Source organism: Fukomys damarensis, unplaced genomic scaffold (assembly GCF_012274545.1).
Source record: "Fukomys damarensis isolate Sample0158 unplaced genomic scaffold, DMR_v1.0_HiC HiC_scaffold_7, whole genome shotgun sequence".
NCBI lineage: Eukaryota > Metazoa > Chordata > Mammalia > Rodentia > Bathyergidae > Fukomys > Fukomys damarensis.
In genome coordinates, this window is record NW_022900919.1 from 4,850,532 (window position 1) to 4,869,483 (window position 18,952).

At 49.4% G+C, this 18,952-nt stretch overlaps 1 protein-coding gene across 9 annotated transcripts in view; it reads right to left on the reverse strand.

Annotated features, from left to right (window-relative positions):
* The window catches only part of LOC104872069 (neuronal acetylcholine receptor subunit alpha-7), a 56,200-nt gene extending 37,905 nt beyond the window's left edge, over nucleotides 1-18,295 (reverse strand). The window contains exons 1-4 of one of the 9 annotated variants that reach the window (XM_033761049.1): nucleotides 18,250-18,295; nucleotides 16,125-16,168; nucleotides 15,104-15,395; nucleotides 9,162-9,271 (exon numbers count right to left, since the gene is read on the reverse strand). In XM_033761049.1, the coding sequence (XP_033616940.1) occupies nucleotides 9,162-9,271; nucleotides 15,104-15,166 (173 nt within the window). In that variant the 5' untranslated portion in view covers nucleotides 15,167-15,395; nucleotides 16,125-16,168; nucleotides 18,250-18,295. The other 8 variants (XM_033761047.1, XM_033761048.1, XM_033761046.1 and 5 more) reach the window with 8 other exon arrangements.
* Between the last annotated feature and the right edge of the window lie 657 nt (nucleotides 18,296-18,952).

Sequence of the window (18,952 nt, forward strand, 5' to 3'; positions counted from 1 at the left end):
CACATATATATATATATATATATGTATGTATATGTGTATACACACACACATACACACACATAGTAGAAAAAGAGCCCAATTTATAGCTGTTCCAGGACTGCCCCAGAGTAAGCAAGCTTCGTGGCAGCCAACCACCATGAAAACCCTCACAGCCTGCACCTGGTGAGGGTCTCTCTTGTCCAGATCTCATATGTGTTCCCCTAACACCTGTGTCCCCTTCTGTTCTGTAAGATGCTCTGTGGGACCCTGTCTCACACCCACAAAGAGGTTGATAAGTTGGGAAAAGCATGAGGGTTTTTGGTCAAAGCCCCGGATCCGGGAGAACAAGCCATTTAATCTCAGAAGCAATGTCCTCAACTGCAAACCCAAGGGAGTAATTCCAGCGCACCTTAATGATGCCACAAATTAAATCAGATGAGATGGTCCAGGGGGAAGGTGTCTATTACTAATTACACCTGCCTCGAGGGCAATGGATGTGTCTCCTCTCAGAAGCATAGTCCCTTACATATAGAAATTCTGCAAAACAAGGTCCCTGGGCTGAACTACCAGCACCGGCCTTCAGAGCCTGAGTCTCCAGGTTTGGAGCACACCAGGAGGCATATTCAGTTTGGCCTCCTGCCTAGCGAAGGTCCCAAGGCAAGGGGTTGAGCCAGTTCCCCCCAAAGCACCATCTCTGTGTCCCACAGATTTTATGCTCTCCTCCAGGAAGGCAGCCAATAAGCTCAGAGCTGGCAGGCAGAGGAAAGGCACAGAGGTCCACACAGCAGGTGTGGGGAGGGCACTGCAGCACCCACCCTTGGCCCCCTTGCCGTGTTCTCCCCACCCCTCCAGCAGCTCATGATGATGACTGAACATCCCATCGAATTCCTGTCTCACATATTTATTACACAGAGCTTTACAATCCTTTTGGCTCCGAGTTCAATGCCTCAAAGATCAATAAGCTCATCTCCAAAAGCCATGCTGTTGGGCATGATCGGCTTCGTGGCCCTCAGGGTGCAGGGAGGTGAGGGGCCTGCGCCACGTGCAGGAAAGCCTTGCCCTGGCCCTGGATGCAAAGGCACACCGGGAAACCCGGCTCTGCCCTCCACTGGCGGTTGAGTGACACCGTTCGGAGCTCCCTTGTAAGAGTACTCTTGGCCCACAGTGGCTGGCAAGGAATTTGGTCAGAGAAAATGTCAGATGCTAAGAGAAATACATGAAGAAGGGACAGTACGAAAATCCCACCGCAGCTCCAGAAGAGACAAGCTCCCCTTCTCCAGAACGTGGAGGGAGACACGAAGACAGCGGCTCAGAGAAAGACTACAACTGGAGCCAGATGGGGGGCGGTGAGGGAAGGAGGAGATATTCACTTCGTTTTTATCTCTTGGTTTTTAAACTGACATATTGAAAACACATCTTCGGGGGGTCCCATGTGATGACTGTACAGGAGCTCACTGCGCATAATGTTCACAGCGGGGTAAATTTATGTACCCCGTCAAGTGTTTCATTTCTGAGGCGAGAACATTGCAAATCTGTTCTTCTGGCTTTGCTGAGACACACGGTACCGCTGTAGCCAGATCTGGAGTGGCCCCAGCCTCATGTCCTCCTGAGGGTGGGAAGGTTGGGGTGTCCTCGAAGGGGATGCCGGACCCTGTTCTCTCCAAACCCAGCCATGAGATGAAGCGGCTTCCTCCATGACACGCCGCCACAGGACCAAAGCAACGGAGCCCATGGGCCACTATCGGAAATCTCCAGGAAAGTGAGCCAAACAAACCTTCCCTGTTTTTAAGCTGATTTCTCTCAGATACTCATTGCAGCAACAGAATGCTGATGAACACTAGTATTTACTGTTAAATACTAGTATCAGTGTGCAACAGCACATCAGAATTTAGCTTGTAGAAAGACCAAAACCAAGAGGTTCTCCAAGCTGGTGCACTTTCCAGACAGCACAAGAAGCAGGCCAAGAGTAGGCTGGGATCAGGGATCAGGAGGACCCCACTGGTGCCCTCAGGCGAGGGGCCGAGCGTCAGTGATTTCCTGCCTTGAGAAACACAGTCACATGTGGACCTCGCAAAGTCTAAGAAGTACGGAGGGGCCTCACTGCCGTAGCTGCAAGCCCCCAGCACTGGGTGGGCACAGCAAGGAAAGGGGTTGCAGCTCCAATAAGCAGCAGGAACAAGTGCAGGCCAGTGACTTGAACCTGGTGTGTGAAGCCACGGGGAGCCTTGCAGAAAGTGCAAAATAAGGCTGGAGGTGCTGAAGGTCAGCTAGCCACACCCGATGATGGCTTCCAGTCAGACCCAGGTGAGCCTGTCTCTGGACTCAGGACAAGCAAGGCACATCCACTTCCACATGAGGGGAAGAGAACACAAACGAGATGGAGAGAAGACTTTCCGGAAAAACTTGAAGGGAATCGGCTGATAGCAAGATGGACTGAGAATAAGTATTTTTGTAATTATTTGCAGCAAAAGGAAATGAAATGAAACTTTTATGAAAGGGATCAGCGCCTCTCCCACCCCCTCAGAGTCCAGGCCAACGCTTCCTGGCTTGGTCCACACTTATGGCATTCCCATCTCCCCTCCGTCCACTGGCCTGCTCCCACTGCCCCCAGGTCTCTCCAGCCCCTTCTGTTCCAAAGACATCCCCGCATGACCTGCGCCTGCCTCAGAGAGATCAAAAAAGATTAAAAAATCAGGATACTTGCACAGATATAAAATGCACATGTGTCAAAGCCAGCATTTCGTCGTTCACCAGAAATGCTGATCTGAACCTGCTCACAGAAGAATCCATCCACTGGACAAAACCCACTTGCTTTACTACCAATTTTCCAGAACTTAAAAAGCTGAAAAACAGTTTGAAGACCAAGACAGGCACAGCTCACTACAGAATGATGACCAGCAAGGCGCCACCCCTGCCCTACCACGAACCTGTGGCTGTCCTTACCGTCTTCTGCTGGTGTTTCCAGATCTTTCCATAACATTCCCAACAGGCCCTTGGCTATGGTTATCACCTGGGCAGGAGCAGCCCCTCCTGGACAACCCAGCCTGACCATTCTGTGGGTCTCACCCCTGCCTCTGGCTCTAGGCCTCTGGGTCCTCTCCTGGCTCTGTGGACTGGAGCACCTACACTCTGGCTCACCCTCTCCCTCCCCTCATCCGCCTCTCTCCCTCTGAGCAGGGAGGGGCGTGGTCATTGCTGCATCCTCAGCTCCTGTGTGAGAGCAATGCGGGAGCCTTCTTTCAATATTGGTCGAATGAATGAGCAAATGAAACATAAACAGCGCCAGCAGCTGGGGTGAGCAGGAGAGGCTGAGATAGGCTGCGCAGAGGACGATACAGGTGCAAATACAGCTTGGCTGGCTCTGCTCACTTCTAGAAAACAGGCTGCTGGTCCCTCCCGTTGTCCACCCACAAATTATTTTAAAACAGCCTCCCACAGATTAGAGCTAAGTATTTGATCATGCAGATATTCTGAGAGCACGATGCTCAAACCCAAAGATCCCTCGTGGCAGAACAGCCCTTTCTTACGTGCGATTCCTGCCACATCTAAGAACCCCTCCTGATGACCTCGGCGCTCAGCCCCCCAGAGCCAGCTACAGCTGTACCAGGGCCTTTGAGGACCAGCAGGCCAACTTAGTGTGATTCCTGGACACCACGTTTTGGAAGCTGCTACCTATGATCCAAGTGGTCCTGCCGCATGGGGATAACTCAGCAAACATAGCCGCCATTGCCGGCTAAGCTGTAAACCATAAAGATGTGAGCTGGGCTCTCACTTAGCCAGTTACCTCGCTAAGACATTTGACAAGCGAATGAATCCTATTCCATGGGCGTCCCATTGATGAGCAAAATTAAAAGCCTTACGGGCTGATCATGCTGCATCCCAGGGTCCCACACACACCACTCCCTGCCTGGTCCCTGCCACCAGCCACAGGGGCAGAGGAACGCGGAAAAAAAGACACCAGCCCAGAGACATGCAATGCTGCTCTGCACGGCCTGTGGATGAGATGGCTGACACTCCCTGCTGTTCTCAAAATTCAGAGCCGAGAAGGGCATCTTTACATATATTCGTCAAAATGATTTCCAGTTGCTGCAGCATTTTCTGACCTGGCAACTAAGCAGCAGAGAAGCCCGGCGAGGCTGAACTCTTGCTGCGGACGGGGCAGAGGCAGCCTCGCTATCACTGGGATTCAGACTTCCCTCCTGCAAGCCGACTGCTGATACCAGAAAGGCTTTTAATTCCATCCAGAGAGGGATATCGTGACACGACCTCCATAATTGCTCTCACTTTGAGCAAGACTGTGTTCAGAAAATTCCTTGAACTGAAGGCTTCAAGCAAAGCAGAATAAAGTGAGGGAGAAACTACTGGACTCAGCACTGGGCAGAGCTCTCATTAACGCCCATCCTCTCCTCAGCCCAGCCCAGCCAGCTGGCTGGCAGCTCATAACTGTTCCCCATCCATCAGGGAAACGCAGCAGCCCTTCCAGAAATGATGCAGAGATAGTGGTTTTGCAGTGACCCAGCCCCTCCAAAGCACAGAAAATGAATTACATCTCAAAAACCATTAGTGGCTCCCACACAGCTCCCACAGCAAACTGAAAGAAAGGGAGAAACATGTTTGTGAGGCATCACAGGAGCCAACCAACACTCTTTAAAACCACGACTTACTGAGTGATGACACTTTAAACCCTCCTTCAGGAGAAGCTCCTACGCCTTCACTCACACCCTAATGAACCGAAGCACGAATCTCTCAGCAGAAGCTAGCAGAAAGTATTACGGTCACATCGCCCCAAATCCCCAATTATAGAATATCAGAAGGTCAAAATCTTACTGAGGACAATCCTTTTGCTACTTTCTGAGTCCATTTGGGGGCTCTTTCACAGGTTCCTGTTTTCAAGTTACCAATAAGATTTATCTCCTTTCCTTTATTTTGTCCCCCGCTGTTCTTGGCAACTCTGTATCACTGTGGCCCACCCTCTTGGTTCCTCCTCCTATGAACCCTCTCCTCCTGCCTTCCTCCTTCCATCGTGACCTTGCATCCATGAGTATTAAGGGCTTTGCTGGGTGCCCCTGAGAGGGGATGGGGTGCAGGAACCCCTTCCTCATGAGGTCCGGGGGTGAGGGAAGGGTGGCACTGCTCACATGCAGGGTGGCTCCTGTGAGGACACGCACCGGGCACACGATGGGCAAACCTTGGCTGGGAGCAGCGGGCAGAGAGGACACACTGACCTGCCCAGCCGGCGAAGGGAAGCTGCCGAGTGGAGGCTGAGGACGAGGAGGTCGCGTGTGTGTTTGGAAAGCGCCTCTTCTCACACACGCACCCTCTTCGGCCCTGTCACACGCACTCTGCCTTCATTCTGCACCCCTGTCCCAGTCTTTCTGTGTACGCCCAAGTCTTTAATTTGGCCTCCACAGCTTCACTGGCCCCCTGGGACGGACGCCAGTCTCCCCAGAATCCAGCTCCCTCTAGCTTTGTCTCACCGCATGCCTGACAGAGTGGGGGCTCACCAACCCCCCTTGACTTGGGGCTGACCAAAGGAATGGGTGAATGTGGACTCTGGAACTGTCGTGCTCACTCCTTAAGAGGGCTGACAGCCCATTCTGCCTTCCTGTGGGAGCGCTCCCAGCTAGCAAGCTTGGGCCCCTGCATCTGCAGAAAAGGACAGAGAAAGACAGTTAAGGGGACTCGTTTCTTGGCCCTGGCTAAGCCCTGACTCCGGGCCAACATCCGTGTCAGCCCATCCCAGGCCTGCCGGGGGAGCGATCCCCAGCTGACTGCTGTCTACAGGGTCACATGGAACAGACCACTGGCCGCACGGGTCCGGTCAGTTCACAGCACGATGGGGTGGGAGAAATAGGAGTTGACTGTTCTTTAAGTCACTAAATTTGGGATGGTTTGTAACAGACACAGATGCTGCAGTGGTTGATCATGGCGTCCACTTGAAAGGAACACCTGCTTGGTTTAGCAGTCCTGGCTGTGTCTGGATGACAGGTTCACTGACCAGAGAAGACCCGGCCTGGGTGTGGGTGGCTGGAATAACAAGGGAGGGAAGACAAAGAAGTCTCATGTCTGCTTCTTCAGAGGAGCGCCAATCTTCCTCATCCCTGCGCCTCCAACTCCAGGCTTCAGGCACATACTGCAGCCTTCCGAGCCCAGACCCTGCAGTTTCCAGATTCTGGCTCACAAGAGACTCTGCAGTGAGCTCCAGGCCCTCGGCTTTTGGCTGGATCCTCCTGCTCTGTAGTAGGCAGCTGGCTCTTTCACATCCTCCACCCCTGACTCTGCAGGGCACCATTGTAAGCCTACCTTGTTGTTATGGCTTATGTCTCGCTGGCCCCACAAAGCCTCACGCAGTCATAGGTGGGTTTTTCAGAAGTAGCTGGATCTAGAGTGTGTAAAGCTGGGATCAAGGATGTGTGATTACTAAACCAGTCCACTGATTGATTTGGCACAGTTCTGCGTGTGAGGGCTACCTGCCGTAAGGGCCAAAGGCAGGTAGAATATAAAAAGAACAGAAAGAAGCTGCCCTGGTGGCTTGCTTGCTGCTCTGCCTTCTGCCTGTCATGAACTGTTTCTCATCTTCAATGGTTGTCTGCCTCCCCACTCTGCCTTAGAGCCAGCCGATTATGGACTGAAATCTCTACAAACTGTGAGCTAAATAAACCTCCTCCCCTTTAAGTTCGGGTATCCAGTATTCTGTCTCAGCCACAAGAAAAGTAACTGAGACATCTGCTAACCCTTATATTAACTCTGTTCTCTAATGAACTCCCAACGGATACAGGTGCTGTATCTATGTTTGCACAGTTCTGATCTCTACGACTGGCTGACATATTCTCTGTAACCTGTTTATTCCACGTTGTGTTCATGCGGGCATGGTGCAAGGGGTATATCCAGGAGTTACTTCAGGGGGGAATTTCTCTACCCCACTGCTCAGAAATACTGACGCAGATACTGGGGCAGCTACTACAGGAAGAAGGTGGTAAATGGCTATGGAGCAGCCATGGAAGTAGTGCCCATGGGGAGCCACGAGAGGAGCACAGTTCTGGGACATGGGTTGGGCCAGGCAGGGGAGAGCCTGGCGTTTTCCCTGAGTGCCCAGCGTCACATGTCGGCTAGACACTGCTGTGTCTCTGCTCCTTGAAATTCAATTAAATAGAATCCTTAGTAACTTTTCAAGAGCCAGAATGTTGGGATCATCAAGCATTTTATGTTTTGGAATTAACAATCATAACATACAACCATAAAATTTACCTCTTTGAGCCTCATTTTTGAGATTCTACCATATTATAAAATGAATCCTAGACTTCAGATGAAGAAAGCTGAACTAGGAACTATGAAGCATGTTGTTTCTTTTGAAATTATTAAGTTACCATCCTACTCTAAGCAGAAACTCTCATGCTCATGCCCGTAACAGTCAAACACCATTACAAAATGATCATCTTTTGCTGAGGACCACACTAGACATGCTCCATATATCTTCAGAGGTTTCCTTCCCAACTCTTAGGAAGCTGACATTTCCCCCCTTTCGCAAGTCAGAGACTCAAAGTTTGTAAACCCAGTAAGTATTACAGTACAGCTAAAACTGACACGCAGACTTATTCAACCCTAACCCTTTGCTCATACGAACTTCACTCTAAACCCTCTGTTACAGTCTGAAATATTTTTCCCAAAAATTACTATGTTGAAACACTAAGTCCCAGTACTTCAGAATATAACTATATTTGGAGATAGAGACTTAAAAGAGATAAAGTAAAATGAGATCATTAGGGTGGTCACTAATCTAATCTGACCTTTGTCCTTATAACAAGAAAAGATTAGGACCCAGACACATACAGGGTAAGGACCATGGCAAGACACAGGAGAAGGAAAACATCTACCAACCAAGGACAGAGAGGATCAGCAGTAACCCACTCTGCCCATAAGTGGGTCTCAGACTTCTGGCTTCCCGAATGGTAAGAAATGTCGTTGCTGAAGCCACCACTCCATGTTAGTTTGTTAGAGCAGCCGTAGCAAACTAACACAGCCTCTCCCCACCCCCAGGACACAGACAACTGAAGCCCAGCGGAGAAGCTCCTGTGTTTCACACACTCAACAAGAGACCACACTGTGACCTTGGATGGTTTTCAAAGCTCAGTTTTCTGAACCTTATTTAAGAAGCAGAGAGGTGGCAGCAAACATGAAGTGGATCTTCTAGAGATAAGTCCAGTTATTCAAGAGAAAGGGGACCTCCAACAACAAAGACAGAATTAAAAGTGGGTATAAGAAATGGAATTACCCGGGCTTCTGGAAGTAACCAGCATAAGACAAAAACACATGCTGACTGAAGGAGGTCACTGAGGGGCCATCAAGGACAGTGGTAGAAGACAGTCACAGTGTATTCAAGTCAGGAGAGAACAGGCACCCTTATCCCTCCAGACTGGATCCTCACGGAGAAGTAACTTCCTTTTAGAGCAAGCTGGCCATCACAATTTAGAGCAAAGAAGGGATGCCCTAGGTTCCATTACTCGACTACATAGTTTAACAAAGAATCTCACAGCTTTTAGAAATTTACCCTCCCTAGATCCTTTCCCTTTGGGCATCTGGTCTGCAAATCCTCTGTCTTCATTTACTGATGATCCCGTATTTCCTGCCCTCAGGAGAAAGACTATCTGAACATGACTTGTTTCGCTTTTTTATGTCAGACAGATGACTTGTGCGGCACACCTCCCCGAGCAGCTGGAGAGGTCAGTCCGCATGAACTCAGCCTCATTTGCAACAAGGAACAAATCAAATGAGGACTCAGGTCTAAACCATAGGATCCAGCTATACATCCCAAGGCTTGTACCTTCTACTGTTGATCATGACAACTGTTGGTCATTCAACCAAGGCAGTGTCTTATGCAAGAACGCTTCATGCTCCAATGTGCAGAGAAACAATGCTATGTACCCCTAACGCGTGACACCATGGATAGGATCCTCTTGGGCAGCAGGTAGGACACCCTGAGTTTGGATGCAAATACAGAACACACCAGCAGAGGGAGACCGAGCTGCTTCTCAAAGGCCAAGCCTCTTGGAAAGTCTCTCTGGAGTCAAGGTATCACATTAGAGGGACCGTATTCAGCATTGCTACACAATATTCACATGTGCTTGATTGAACATATATGCGAGCATAGGCTCATTTTCCTTCTGTCCAATCAATGAGCTTACCTGTTATAGAGAAGAATGTCTGGTTTCCAAATCTGCCCATCTGGGAAGCGAAGAGTCTTCACGCCCGGATAGTCCGACATATTCCACTGCAAATAGTGATCTGTCCAAGACTGACACACACAGACAACGGCATTAGCAGCACTTCGCTTCCTGGCCTACTTATAGTTCTTGTAAGAGGTTATTAGGTAAGATCAAAGCCAAAAAAGCGTTCCAGACATTTACTTACATAACCTGGTTGTTATTTATAAAACATAAGAAAGTTGGGAATTAAATAATCTCTTTCAAAATGATCATGAACAGCACAGAAATCACATTTAAGGTCCTGCTGTCACCATGACCACATTCAGATGGTGGCATTAACAGTAATTCCAACCCACCGCACGCCCCCAAGCCTTCTTCTCAGCTGATGTTTTCCTTCTGGCCAAATGAATAATGGTTCTGCTTTCCAAGTTTTCATTGTAAGGGCATTTTGGAAAAAATAAATTCACTCATTTCAACTGGAATAAAAGCCAAGCATTGAAAACGTAGACCATTTATTTCGACAAAATAGCATTGTGCAGCTTTGTGAGAACAGCTCAGAATCTTCCAAGGGCACATTTTACCATGTGAATCTGGTCCCGCTGCAGCGACGGCCCATTGACTTGCCAACCCGACAACACGAGCATTGGCCTCCGCAGCAGAACACACGCGAAGAAGTGAGATGCATCTACACACAAAGCTCGAGGTCAAGCCCCAGTTTAGGCCCCTGAGTGATACTCTGCCAGAGGAAAGCCCAAACCCAGAGTCCTCCCTCCCAGGACCAGGAGCTCCGCAGCTGCTCCTGGGCCAGCTTCTGCTGTAGCTGCTCAGAGGGGATCAGACCTGCAGCTGCCACAAAACCAGCACTGCACTGTTGGAGTCTCGGGGCAGGGAGGGTTCCACCAGCAGCCCCCACAGCGCACCATAACGAGACTCACTCTGCTGACACCTGCTGTGTTCTGGAGCTGACTTTTCAAGATCTAGAAAGGTCTTTGCTGCAACCCCTCCACTGGAACCCGGGTGGCTCCCTCATAAGCACAAACACTGTTATGTCTGCATCAAAATTTACATACCGATTCCCACCGAGAGGCAAATGTTTCAGTTGCACATCAATTTCAATTTGATTTCAGACCAAATAAATTTAAGGCGCTGTTTAAAAAAAAAAACAACAACAAAAAACAGCAAGGTGGAGGCAGGGAACAAATTTCCAGAGCTGCTGAGATTCAGGAATTAAGTATGAGGCACTATGGGTATAGAGCTACAGATTCTGGAAAAGTTCCAAGGGCATGTTCCAGAGATCAACTGTACTCTGGCAAGAATGGACAGCACCAGAAAGACTATCTGGGAGCTGGGCACGGTACTGCACACCTGTAATCCCAGAACTCTGGGGGGCTGAGGCAGGAGGATGCCAAGGTTGAGCCCAGTCTGGGTAGCTTAGCAACAGTGCAAGACCCTGTCTTAAGACAAACATTTTTTTAAAAAAAGGCTGGGGATACAGCTCACTACAAAAGCCCAGTTCCCACCTCCTTCTAAAAAGGTTATCTGAGATCTGGAATTATCTAAAGTTAAAGGAGAGGGACCATCCAGGTGTGTGACACCATCTTTCAGCCAGGGACCTCAAGAATGAAGGTATGCTGATGGAAATCATTCTAAAGCATCACCTCTGGCATTTGAAAGCTGTCCTTAGGGGTCTCTAATTAGACAGCGTGGCTGAGGGAGTGGGTGGGAGAACACTGCAAAGGGGTGGTTTTCCCAGTTAATTTCCAGAAGCACCTGAGTGCCAGCCGCTGTCTGCTGTTCTCATTTATTCCCTTGCTGTAGGCACAAAACTCTTCCAACCAGTTCCTTGCAGCTTGTACACCGCCTTTATACCCTGGCTTGCTTCTCTGGCTTGGCCACTGATGACCCCCCAACCAGTCATGGTGCCCATTATTATGCCTGTCAGAACCCAGGGTTCCACGAGCGGCCATGAAGGTGGGTGGTCCTAGTTAGAGGCAAGAACCTGTCTCCTCCATCTGCTGAAACAAGGGCCAGGAGAGAGCAGGCAGGAAAGGGATGCCTGGTGGGTCAAGCTCAGTCCTCTCTGGGGACAGTCAGGACCCCCCAGCTCCCCAGCACTCCGCACCTCCTCTGCACACCCAGCTGAGTGCACACCGCAGGCCAAGTCCTGGCCAGGCGGCATCTCCTGTCCAGTATGTTATGCACCCCAGCTCACCACCACCCAAGGGTGTCAGGTGAAGACTGTTCCACTTTACAAACGGAGAGTGAGGCTCACAGCCAGATGTCTGGGGCCAGTCCCAGGGTTGGGACTTGACTGCAGTACCTGACTGAGCCCGGGAAAGCAATCTTTGCTTCTCCACAGCCGGTTCGTCCGAAGCAGTATCCGCACTGGCACATCTGCACCTCAACACACGGCGAACTCTGTCCCCGATGGCGCTGCTCCTCGGCTCTCCCTGTCCCCCATAGGCAAAGCTATGCTGACCCACAGCGGGAGGAGCAGCTGCACAGAGCTGCAGAACCAGACCCAAGTGTGCACCAAGGCTCGAGGAAAGGCTTGCTATGCACACCACCCCGTCTGGTCTGCAGTTTCCTTCTGTGTTCACACGTACAGGGCAGCGCCATAAGGATGAAACGGGATCCTGTGTGCAGTAGCAGGGGAAATCCATGCTCCCCTCATAGCAAGTGGTGATGGCTCAAGAGAGTCTTCCATTTATAACGTCCCGCACTGCACTGCGCTGCACGGGAGCCGTACTCAATAATAACTGAGCTGCAGCCAAAGGTGGAGCAAGGACTTGGGAGCTGGGCCTGAACCTGAGCCGCCTGTCCTGGTTTCCTAAGAAGGGATGTAGAATCGCCGGGCAGTCTGTCTGCACCAAAGGCTATCTGCCTTCTTACAGCGTTTGTTTCCAGTCCGATCTTGGCGCCTTGGGGAAAACTCTTGTGAACGGCACCGACGTGGCCTCCGTGTGCCTGCAATGAGAAGCAGCCTCGGGGAAGACTGCACAGGGACCTGGAGACGCCAAGGCTCCGGTCTGCGCGTGCAGAGGAGTCCACACTTCCACTCTTTCCCCGTCTGTGGGCTTCCTTCTCAGAGAAGAGGGTGTGGGGTCGTGAGGGGGATGCGTGGGGGATGCTCCCGCCTCCCCCGGAATCTCTCTTTAAATTCTCACCGCGCCTACACCCTGGCATGGAAGCAGAGAGAGACAGAGAGAGACAGTTTTCTTTTAAGAAAATACATTATAGCTAAGAAATGTGTTTGGCCTCCCTAGCACAGAGCTCCTGAAAACAGCATCTTTCCTTCAAGAGGTCCTGTCCTTTCTGCACACCAGCGCATGCTAATGAGGTGACGCAGGCCGAGCCCCAGGTGGTCAAGGCTCCGCCGGGCAGCAGAAAAACCTGAGAGGACAGCAGAGGTGAGAACCTTCAGCCCCATCTGCTCCCCAGCTGGCAGGGGCCGGAAGGGCTGGAGATCAGGTTTTGAAGTTTCTTCAGCAGCAAAGGCTGAGCGCTCCCGGGCTGTGTAGGAGGCGGGGCACACACCAGAAAGGCATAGACACACCTCCCTCCCTTCACCCTGCCCTCTCTCTTCCACCTGGCACTTCCAGTTTTCTCCTTTGGACTAAACCAAGTGTTTGCCTAAGGACTGTGTGGGGTCCTAGAAGACAAAGATACCTGAGAGAACAATGGAGGTTGTAAGAACCGCTGGCATTAGTCAGCCAAGCAGAAGCACGGGAGGCCTGGACACCTCAAGTGCAGCAGGTGTCTGAGTGGGGTAATCTTACGGGGCTCAGCCTCGGAGCTCGGGGTACAGATGCTAACTTAAGGTCAAAGTGTGAGAATTGAGTTAGAGAACTGGTTGTTGGGTCTTGGAAAATACTAGCCAAACATGTATTTCCAAAATTCTCCAATCGGCTATTTTGATCTCAGAGAGGGAACACCAGCCGCCTCCTGTCCCTTGTCCCTGAAACTTTCTCGTAGTGAAACACAATGACTGAGACCCTCCCCACCACACCACCTTCAACCTCAGGATGCAATCACTGCAGTCTGTAAAGATGGCTAACCTGTGAGCATAAAGGGAAACATTTCTGCGTGTCACAGGTAACAAATGCAGAAAATCAACTGTAAGTGTTTTAGAAATAATGATGGTTTACAATCTAACTTCTGATGAAATGAATGCTATTAATACCATAATTAGAATTAGGAGCTTAAAAACAGAGAACAAAGGAAAAATCTAAAGGTAGAAATGTAGTCAAGATTCCAAAGTAAGAAAAGACACATCTTCCAAAAGTGAATGTACGCCTGGATGGCTCAAATGTCTCCTCAGAAACTGAAATGGTTTCTGTCATTTTTTTCTCATACATTAAATCAGATTATGTGTGACAGGCCTCCCAAAAGGATAAAGTATCTGCAGAGAAAATACACCAACTGCTTCCTCCTAGGAACAGGAGGAGGTAAATAAAGAGATCAGCAACTTTGTTTTCCTGCACATTATCAGAATAATCTGGAAGTCATACAAAATTAAGGACAACTGGGAGAAAGGATAACAAAATCAACAAACTGTAGGTCAAAGAGAATTTCATTTCAATTTTTTCTTTAACTTTTCTGCCTCTTCCATTTTGATATAAAAAAAATATCATTTGCAGAAGATCAAACTGCATTTAAATACCCTGGAGAAAAGACAGTGTGGATTCTGATTTTTGAAAACAGAAATTTGGCAACAGGGAAGAGTGAGAGACACTTGTGGTGGAGAAGCATTTCCTAGACCCTCTGGTGACCCCTGCACACACCCCAATTCCAGAAAGTCTGGCCCTGCTGCCTTCAGTATGAGCGTCTCTGCTGTTTAGAAATGATTCCAAGGAGGTCACACGCACTCCCTGGGCGCCACCCAGTGCTCCTGCATCCCTACCTTGACCAGGTCAGAGCACCTGGGCCTCCTGACTGAAACCAGGGCTGTGCCAAGAGCAGGCAGGCACAGGCATCGGTGTCCCAACTGAAAAGTGTTGCTCTAAACCCAAGATTCTTGGGATGCCTTAAAAATTCCATTGAGAGGCAGTGTCAGCTCCTGCATCACTTTCAGGGTCAGGCTTTGTAGGGAGGAGCTGGCAGCAGAGAGCTGGCTTGATTTTTATGTGGAAGACATCTGCAAATAAGGACTGATTCATGACGGGACACACAGCAGGGCCAGCGCTCCCAGACCTGGTCATTTAGGAGAGTCTGGGCCTTGCCTTGTCTCTGATTTCCGCAAAGCACGTTATTCCCCATGTCTTATCAGCAGCCTGTACTCCACAATGTCTCTAGGGAACCACTTGGTCTTGCTCGGTTAATCTTTTTGTAATCCCTTTTTGTGACTTAAAAACATTTCACTGGCACATAATTGTACGTATGTACGGGGTAGAGTGTGACAATTCAATACTGTATACGAAATGTAGTGACCAAATTAAGGTCATCTGCATTTCCATCTCCTCAGACATTTATCGTCTCTCAGTGGCTAACCTTTCTTAAGTGTGCTAATGACACAGCCTGGTTGGAAATGGCTGAACAGTGGAAAACGGATCTTTCCACGTCCGGAGCCCTCACGTGGCCTGCTCCATGCCTTCCACGCAGCAGTGAGCTCCCAAAGGTGAGCTCAGCGGGTAAAGGAGAATTGTTTTAATGAAGATGCAGATGCTTCTGCAAAGGTAAGTCACAGTCAGAAATAAAGTTTACTTCAATGAAATTTAGAGGTCCCTGGTGACAGTCTCCAAAGCCAGGGTGTTTATCGTGCAGCAACTGCACTCAGAGCAATGAGTAATCACTCAGTTATGCTTTCCTGGGAGCCAATGCCCTGTACCCCTCTACCCACGTGCACTGCTCATGATCAGCGGCTCTCTGAGGCCCGAAGGTGGGCACCTGGCACAGACAGCAGACTGTGGCACACGTTTTACCTCTGTAAGGAAAATGTCAATCACAGCTCTGTTCCTTGGGGGGCATGGATGACACCGCCGCATCCCCAGAGTTCCCAGAGCTCGATCTTCTCCTGCAGCGTCCCAAGGTCATGGAGTTGGCCTCCTTCTGTGCTGTATCTGAGCCCCTCTCGGGCTCACAGAGCATCCCCTTCTCATTCGCTCACCGAGCCGCAGTTATTCACCACGGGCAGCAGATGGGGCAGTGGGCTAGAAGTGCAGGAACGGCAGTGGACGGATCCAACCGCAGCTCTGACTTTGGGGCGCACCTGTGCTAATGGGGTGCAAGGACGAGTAGGAGAAATAAGCATCCAGATCAGTATGAAGTGTGTGACAGTGACAAGGATGTGGTGGACAAAGGCAGCAAAGAAATCAAGTGGGAACTGGAGATGCAGCTCAGGAATACGGTACTTGCCTACCATGCGCAAGGCTCTGGGTTCAATCCCTAGCACCAGAGAGAGAGAGAGAGAGAGAGAGACAGACAGACAGAGGCAGAGACAGGGACAGAGGTGGGGAGAAAATGGAGATTGGGGGCCACCTGGAGAGAGCAGGGAATGGTTTGGGGACAGTACATAGGAGCTCAAGGAAAAAATAATTGAAAAGATGCTGACTGTGAGAAAATTATGTGGTTCCTGAAAAAGTTTCCCAAGCAGGAGGAGCAGCAAGTGCAAAGGCCCTGAGGTAGGAATGTGCTCGGGTGATAGGTGCAGTGGTAACATCAAGAGGTCAGAGAGCACAGCAAGGAAGAAGAGGGCAGAGAGGATGGGAAAGAAAAGATGATCCAGGCAATGGAAGTGAAGGTGACTTCTAAAACATCAGTTCTTATGTTGCCCAGGGAAAAAGGAGGCCCTGGAGGAGCTGAGGATCACTGGCTGCTGTGTCCCAACAGACCTCACCAGGGGAGACCAGGGCTGAGCAAGAGGACTGGCGGGAGACCCCAGAGCGTTAGACACGACAGCAGTGCAGGCCAGGGCAGAAGCAGTGGGCTCATGTGCAGTGCTACCCGGTCTGTTTGATGACTGTGCTCCCAGGATTTGCTGATGGACCCTGAAGCAGACAAGAATAAAGAGACACACTGAGGTCTCCAGGAGAGCGGACGGAAAAATTCGACTGCCCCTACCAGTGACAAAGACACTAAGAGGGCAGAATAAGCAGATGCTGTGACAATGCCAGAGGCAGGGGAGAGGGGGCAAGGAGGCTCTGGAGGCTCCAGGAGACAACCGTGAATTATGACCTTTAGCTCCCAGGCAGGCAGGGAAGCAGCAGCAGCAGCAGCAGCCCTGGGGTGAGGAGAGTAGGCACCTAATCCTGCCTGCTGGATTGGTATGGGTGGGGCGTAGTGCTCTAATCTGGCCAGAGGAGCTCCCAAGGCCCTGCCTACAGTGGGTCCTGAAGGGGCCTCCTGTTCTGTTCTGCTGTTCCGCTAGGTCACACGTGGCAGGTGGCTCTAAGCAGATCTGCTCAGCTCCACCTCTCGGCTCCTCCAGGAAGAGCTGCCTGCCCGTGGCCTCTCTCCTTCCTCCCCTTTACAAAGAAGGACACATTTACCTTAGGACACTGACCAGAGCCACACAGGAGGTCCACCACGCCCCTTAGCATGGGTCCCACCAAACACAGGGTGACAAATACGTTCAAAAATCAGATGGACTTTTAATTCTTTTCATTTTTTGCTTTCAAAAAAATGAAGCGGAAACTAGCAGAGTTGTCAGCTGATGTATTTGATGAAAACATCGCTGTTGTCATACAATCTCGAAGAAGTTCAAAAGCTGCGTAAAATTAACAAAATTCTCTTCGTTAGCAACATGTTCCTGCATCTATTAATAAAAGAGTTACAGAATGGACAGTGACAGTGGTATTGTTCCAGAAGTAAGAAAGAGTCACCTGCAGACACATAAATTAATTCAAAACAAAGCCCCATCTTTGACACAGGCAATTCCCAATTTAAAAACTGTTTAATAGTTATGCATTCAAATTTGAAATCTGTCACCTTGTTGAGTTACGAACCAATAACAATAGTGATCTTACATCAATCCAGAAGGAAAATTTTTACTGTCTGAAGAAAAATTTTTGTAAACGTTTATAATTGAGAAAATCAAGGTGGAGCAATTCACAAAAGACTTTTGAATATAAAATTAGTTTGCATTAGGATAAACCCCTACATAAAAAGTAAAATAGAAATGCAGGTGCAAAAAGAAAAAGGAATTATGTAAGCCAGCTGACAGCTAAAGCATGATATGTTTATATGGCTTTTGAATGAATGATACAGGCACAGAATCATTGTGTACTTATTAGATTCTACCTAAAGGAGATTGACAGTTTTACATTTAAATTCCATCTCTTACAATTTGATGGAAGTGACATCAGCTTCAGTTAATCAGATTTAGGTCACAGCCATAGATGCAAGTTAAAAATCCAGGACGAGAATACAGGTTCAGGACCCTTAGCAAAAATGTTTGGGACCAGGAGTGTTTCCAACTTTGTAGGTTTTCCAGAATTTGGAAGATTTCCATGGAGTCTTGCTGGCTGCACATCCCCAATCCAAAAATCTGAAAAATCCGAAAGTCTGAAATGCTCCCAAATCTGAAGCTTTTTGAGTTTCACGCCAGCAATCAAAAAGCCTGGGAGTTCAAAGCATTTCAGACCACGGACTTTTGGATTTGGAGTGCTCAACCGAGGAAGCATTTCAAATGATTCTGGCAGGTGTCACGGAGCACCAAGTGTGCAGACTTTAGGCTGAGGAGCCTTCGGTGGGATTCAAACACAGCCCTGGAGGGTGCAGCAGCCAGGCCCAGAGCTGCAGACCTCTGAATGTGGTTGGGCAACTTATTTGTCATGCATGAAGTGGCTCTGGAATGTCGCCCAAATAAGTCAGTAGGGCAGCAGAAGCATGCACACAGTCCTGCTGCCATTCAGTATGGAGTACTAAACTGCAACCTACAGGACTCTGTAAATTGGCAACTGAATCCACAGTGCGATCTGTCTGGCATTCACTGTGGGTGTGTACAGGGCAGGGACGACAGCCCGGCTTTTGCCACAGGAGCTCTGCTTTCCCTGCAAATGGAGCGCATACACCTCAGAAGCAAGAGCAGACAGACATGCGGGCAAAGACTGCCGCTGCCTTAACTCACCATTTGCAGCCAAATGTTGGTGGTTAAAACTTGGTTCTTCTCATCCTTGAATAAAAAAGAAGAAACAGCATAAATATGGCTCACGTGCTTCACAAAATAAGGAAGGACACAGTTATTCCTTCAGGGATCTGCCTGTCAGGAGCACCGTTGTGTGTGAAAATTAAAATGCACCAGGCATCTGCAAATGTAAGCCAGCAGCATCTCCCCAGAGCTGAGCTTTTCTATTTATTCCGGAGTAATACACATTTATTATAGAGCACTTACAGAGGACGGCAAGGTATAAAGAGGAAAATTAAAATCAGGCAGTCCTACCATCCAGTAATGAAGCTTGCTAGGGACGTAGCTATTTCTCTTTTATTTTATAATTCATATACTTTAAAAATTTGGTGCAAATTCCGATTTTTTAAGGTCAGGTTTGCCACTAGAATGTATACACTTTGAAATAAACCTCAATATTATACGCCTCCCTCCACCAGGAAAGGAGGCCAGGCCCGCATCACCTGCCTCCCTGCACATAGAGGGTGTCCCAAGGAGGGCATCCCTGCTGTGCACCTGAGGGTGTGGGTTCTTTTCTCTCCTGCCGTCTCCACAGGCAACACACCTGACCCTTGCCCCCCGTACACAGGGTGAATCCTGTCTGGGTGAATCAGGGTAAGAAAGGTGAGGCGACTTTACATTTGGACCCTGCAGACTCCAGAACTCA